General features: G+C 48.9%; 1 protein-coding gene across 2 annotated transcripts in view; it reads left to right on the top strand.

Moving 5' to 3' along the window:
- The first annotated feature begins 213 nt into the window (after window positions 1-213).
- The window catches only part of NLGN4X (neuroligin 4 X-linked), a 182776-nt gene continuing 176989 nt past the window's right edge, over window positions 214-6000 (top strand). For both annotated transcript variants that reach the window (XM_054581025.1, XM_054581026.1), the window contains exon 1: window positions 214-743. In XM_054581025.1, coding sequence (XP_054437000.1) covers window positions 272-743 — 472 coding nt within the window. In that variant the 5' untranslated portion in view covers window positions 214-271. The remainder of the gene's footprint in view (window positions 744-6000) is intronic.

The raw sequence follows: 6000 nt of genomic DNA, 5'->3' as shown, positions 1-6000 counted from the left end.
CGCCTCCTGGGAGCCTCGCGCGTCCTGGGATTCGCTTCCAAAGTCAAGGGAGGGCTGCTGCCTCACCATGGACTGCGCAGAAACCCGCTGGGCTCGTGCTGGACACTGATCTCCGTCTATGAGCCAGCGGCGAGGCTCCCTGGCCAGCCCTTCGCCTCTGCTGGGTCATCGGCCCCCTGGTCCGGCCTCCCGGTCTGCGGCTGGCATCTCGGCGGCGGCGGCGGCGTTGCCTCGGAGTTGTGCCCGACGCCTGCGGATGTTGCAGTGAACCATGTCGACATCCATGGGACGGTCATGGCTTGCCCTGTGCTTCCCCCCGGTCTGCGTCATGCTGAACCCCGGTGTCCTGTTGGGGCTCGCTGCGCTAGCCGTCACGTTCACGCTCACTGAGGGTCAGGCCCAGCACCCCGTCGTCAACACCAACTACGGCAAAATCCGTGGCCTAAGAACACCCTTGCCCAATGAGATTTTGGGTCCAGTGGAGCAGTACCTGGGGGTGCCGTACGCCTCGCCTCCCACGGGGGAGAGGCGATTTCAGCCCCCAGAACCCCCCTCCTCCTGGACTGGGGTCCGGAACGCCACCCAGTTTGCCGCTGTGTGTCCCCAACACCTGGACGAGAGGTCTCTCTTGCACGACATGCTTCCCATATGGTTTACTGCCAATCTGGATACTTTAATGACCTACGTTCAAGATCAAAACGAAGACTGCCTTTATCTCAACATCTACGTGCCCACCGAGGATGGTAAGTACTGGATTTAAACGGGAAACACGACCCGCCCTCTCGTCTCGGGCAGGTGGGCCCAGGGGGCCCCATCACGTCCTGTGTGTTCCATTACCTATAACCCATTTATTTCTTCTCCTGTTTTGAATACAGGTCTATAGGAACTTAGAGTGGGTTCCACTGTGGCTATTGAGCCTCTACGAGATGGTCAATACATAGTCGTGTTGATATCTTGCCTTTTTAGCCCTGTGAGGGGGTGACGTGCAGACGGTCACAGGCGTGAATGTAGAGTGTTGCTTCGCAGACCTGCCTCCTCTGTAAAGGGACGAAGCTATCGAAAATAGTAGGAGTGAGAGCGATATCATGCTCAAGGTAGTGAACTGAAAATTGTAAGGAGCGGTTCCGCTTGTCTTACTCTTGCAGGAGTTGGATACTCTGGGTGTGTGTGAGTCTCCAAAGGAACCGCTGGCTGTTTGAACACACAAGCAAGGGGTATCTTGTAAAGTGGTTAAACTTCATTGTTGGGGACCCAGGGTTTTAAGACAAGTTTGGATTCCCGTGTCTTCCAACATTCAGTGTCATCAAATGGCTGATGTGTGTCGTGAGAGGGAAGTAGCTACGTTAGGAAATAACGTGCTTGCCTGAGCAAAATGGCCCTTTTGTTTTCAGTCCCACAGCAGCGAAGAAAATCTCTTGAAACGGCAAGCGTCAACCATATTCATTTATCATCCAGTGCTGGTAGTGCTGGACCATCTCCTCTCCATGTAAACTTCAGATTAAAAATTTTTCTACCGTCTAACCGGAGCAGTTACGCTTCGGTGATACCACATTTCTCGTTTACCAGTTGCAGATGCTATTTTTAGACCAGGAGAGGGGAAAGTGTCCAGGAAATCTTTGCTGAGATGGAGAGAAATATTGTACCAGAACCGCGGATGTCAGCCTCTGTAGACACTGGCGTGCCTCCTTGGCGATTCTCATGGAGGGGTGTCGTTCCCCAGCCCGCCCCTCCTTAACCCTTGGAAAATGATTTTCCATGAGAGTGGCGTGGCACTTGGCAATAAACAATGGCACTGTCCTGTGATCTCCCAAGGTAGAGCTGGTGTGCCATGTTGCCCGATCTGGGTGCTCGAAGGTGGTGCACGGTCAGCACGCCGCGGCCAACGCCTTCTGCGCAGGACGTCACAGAAAACAGCCACACGCGGAAGCACACGGCAGCCGCGCTTCGTTAGACTAGTCGCTTCTGGCCTGTGTCCCTTGTTGTCAGGGCAACAGAGCACACAATTATCTTGCAGGCCTGTGGGTCTCGAGGCGATTCACCGAGTACAACTGACATTTGGCCTCTGTGCTTCCAAGCGTTGGGCAGAACCGACCTCGCGGGGGCAAGTCCCCGAACAGCTGCTCTGTGCGCACGGGAGATGACTCCCAGCCCCCAAACGCAATCAGAGCTCCCGTTTTGCAAGTTACCTGGCTGGTGGCCTGTCTCCTAGCGAACGATTCAAATACCAAAAAAAAAAAAAAATTACAAAGAAGGAAAGGCAGAAAGGGGGAGAGACAACACAGTGGATAAAGGATGGAAATGGCTTTCATAGCACGTGTGCCGTGCTAAGAGTCCCCGAGCTCTGACGTTATGGACCTAACCTCGTGAACAATGCCTGCACTTCAGATAGACTTCCTCCTGCCACGCAGGATAGACCAAATTAGACCACCCAGGAGGAAAAATCAATAGTTTCCTTGATTACAGAGCTATAGAGGTGCAATTGTGTGCATTGAAACCAAAAGCCATTGGGCCATGTTACTGTGGCTTGCTGTTGAAGAGGAATTTGGGAATATAAAAGTGTCACGAGAATAAAGCCAGTGCAACTGGTTTACCGCTTTGGTTTTTTTAAACAACTTTTGCACGCAATTATCTCACAGGATTTTGAAAGGGACTCAGGCTTGGAATAAGAGCTGACAATGTAGAATCCATCTCCCTCTAATAGGTAAATATTGGAATTCTCCTGGTGAGGGGTGGAAGTGACATGTTATTTAAAATCACAAGTCAGTCTACTGGGTCATGAGGCTTCTGCCCCGCCCCCCTCCCCTGCCCCGACATCAATTTGAGAACCAGTGCAGATAAAATTTAATTATTGGTTACTCACTCCATGATCAGCCCCAGTTCTACAATAAACGTGAATTCTACAGCATCACACTGATTTCTCCAAAGCTTGTCTCCTTTTGGGGCGCATTTGTAATTCATATCATTGCATTTAATGAACTGTGCAGACGGCGACCTAGTGTCTTTAAAGCTCCGAATTCCACTTCGATGCTCCTGGTTTTTTTTAGGTTTGTCTGTCTGCGTGGATTGCAGGGTGTGGCTGATCTCAGGTGCAACTTCACTACCAAAAATAATTCTGAGCTCTAGGATGTGGCTGTCATGTGCTCCACGTGGGGGCTGCAACAGGGGCACAGATTCCTAATTATGAAAAACACTCGTGGCAGGCACACTCCTGACGTCCCAAAGATATGCACGCCCTGATCCCTGGGCCTGGCCACGTTAACCTTACGTGGCAAAGGACATAGAATTAAGGCCGGAGATGAAATTACCTTTGTCGATGAGTTGGCCTTAATGTGAGAGGAACATATCCAGGATTATCTGGGTGGGCGCCATAGCGAACAACCTTGGAGGAGAGCAAAGGGGGAAACGAAGCCGGCGTGAAGCAGTGTGGGAAGGGAGAGCCGGCCATCGCGGGCCTTGAGAATGACAGGGAGCCAGGAGTCATGGGCACCGGTAGCCTCCAGCGGCTGGAGAAGCCAAGGAAATGGATTCTCCCTTTGAGCCCCACCTGCCCCCCACACTCAGCTGGACTGACACCTCGATTTTAGCCAAGTGGAACTCCGGCCGTTGGAACTGTAAGATAGTGCCAGCGAGCCACGTGGGGCCCCACAGCTTCTGGGCCAGGAGTATTTGCGCTTCATAGTAAAGACATAGCCTAATGGGAAACAGAGTCACTGCTGAAGCGTTGTTTACAGTGTTTGGAACCCATCCCCACTCTGGCTTCCTTCTCTGCCTCAAGAATTACTAGTAGGAAACACTCATCTTACTGTTGGTTCCTTCTCTGCCTCAAGAATTACTAGTAGGAAACACTCATCTTACTGTTGGCTGGTTAAAACTGGCTGCATTCTGTCATTCTTACCAAGGAGAAAATATCGGTTCCAGCGGGTACACAGGCGTGTGGCGTATTTGAGGTTTCCACGCTGTAGGGGAAATACACAGCCTGTTGCTCACTATGTTAAGAATAGCCTCATAACACATCCTACTAAATGTTGTATTCAGAAAGACAGCCGGATTTTACACGAGGAAGAATCAGACGTTTCGATTTTCCTGGGCAGGTTTCCAGAGTAGATGTCATTGAATGACATACAGCAAAACATCCAAATTGTCCTCTTTCTACAAAATTTCATTCACCACGGAAGTCATATCTCTAAATGTCTTCTTGTCCTCCTGAACACCCTGTCAGCAAAATCTTTTGGGCTCCCGGCCTCTTCCCTGGAGACCTCAAGACGTGACCTGTTCTGGGCCAAGTCATTCTCTGTCCTTTCCAAAAATTCTGGACGACGTGATGTCTTGACAGAATGTCAGTTAATTCTTTTTCTCTTCTAGTTGTATTGCGATATCACTGACTCCCTCGCATCGTGGTATCCTCTAAGAGTCACGGCGTCATGGGTTGACTTACATACACTGTGCCAGGACCGCTGGAATAAGTGTAGTTAACACTCATCATCTTACATAGATCCAGTGAAAAAGAGAAAGATGTTTTTAGCTTGTGATGAGAATTCAGGATTCCTTCTGGGAACAGCTTTCTTGGATCCCACACATCAGTGCTAATTAACCGCGCTCGTTATGTTGTACTTGGATCCCTAGGGCTGAGTCATTCTGCAACTGGAGATGGTACGTCTGGCCACCTCTCCCCAGGCCCCTCACCGCCTGCCCCTCACCCCTGCTCCGAGAACCACAATTCTGGTCTTCTGTGAGCTTGGTTTTGACTGGCTTTTGGTGATTTTTGTCTTTCTTTCTTAAAGATTCCCCAAATAAGAGAGACCATATGGTATTTGTCTTTCTCTGTCTGACTTAGTTCACTGAGCGTAAATATCCTCAAGCTCTGTCCCTGTTGTTATAAGTAGCAGGATTTTCTTCTTTTCTATGGCTGAGTAATAGTCCAGTAGAGCTCTCTCTGTCTACCTATTGGATATCTAACTATCTCTGTCTACGTATCTCATGTTCTTTATCCATTCATCCATCGATGACTGTTTAGGTTGGTTCCATGTCTTGGATATTGTGAATAGCGCTGCTTGACCACGGGGATGCAGATATCTCTCCCCTCTACTCTTTTAAATGTACCTTTGGTTTGCTCATCCTGCTCAGCTTAGAGAAAGGTTCAAGTCAGCCTGGGTTCCAGGACCTCCTTGTCTGCTTCCCAGCTGAGTGGCTAGAGGCAAGTTACTGAGCCTGTACACTCCTCCGTGTGCCTGTGTGTAACATGAAGGTGCAGGGGCGGGAGTTAAGGCCCTGGTCCGTGGAAGTTCTTAGGCAAGTGTTGTGCACATACAGCCACGGTCATGTGGCGTCAGCGGAACACAGTGAATGGTAGGACAGGTAAGCAGGACCCTGGAGCTAACCTGCACATGCGTATGGGGTCTAATCTGTACATGAGTCCAGCCCATCATAAGTGTGTGTTATTTATAACATAATCATTTACTGTAGTAGCGATAAAAGGACCATCCTTTCTGACCATTCGAGTGTGGCTTTTAGGGAAAGAGAATTTAGAGGGAATAGCGTTTTTGAAAAGAGAGAAGAGCGTTTTTGAAAAGAGCAAGGAGTTCCTCTGCCACGCTTTGTTCTGCAACGCTGTCTCTTTCTGGACTGAGCGGTCGCATGGATTTTTAGCATAACATGTGATTGATAGCAGTGAATCGTTATGAAAGCATCACAGTGTGTTTCTTGGAAGAATGCCTCCGAACATTGGAAAACAATAGTGCTACTCCTTTTTTATGTGAGATAAAGGGGGAAATAATTTTCTTTTTCTTCCTGTCAGGTCACTAATAATCAAATTGTAGGCAGATGGTTGCAAAATCTACATGAAAAGCTAAAAGTTAACCAAGTTAACAGGGTGAGGCAGGTGTTTTAACCATAAACATCACTATTATGTGAAAATAATTTAATAATTCATATTTTTGTCTGTCAGTTGGATGTTTGACATGCAGATGTAGTTTTTAAGTGAAGATAATTATGAAAGATTGT

The sequence above is a fragment of the Pteronotus mesoamericanus genome, unplaced genomic scaffold (genome assembly GCF_021234165.1).
Source record: "Pteronotus mesoamericanus isolate MK-2021 breed Mesoamerican mustached bat unplaced genomic scaffold, CSHL_Meso_final contig_65, whole genome shotgun sequence".
NCBI lineage: Eukaryota > Metazoa > Chordata > Mammalia > Chiroptera > Mormoopidae > Pteronotus > Pteronotus mesoamericanus.
Note: the sequence above shows the minus strand (reverse complement) of the source record. Positions and strands in the feature narration are given on the sequence as shown.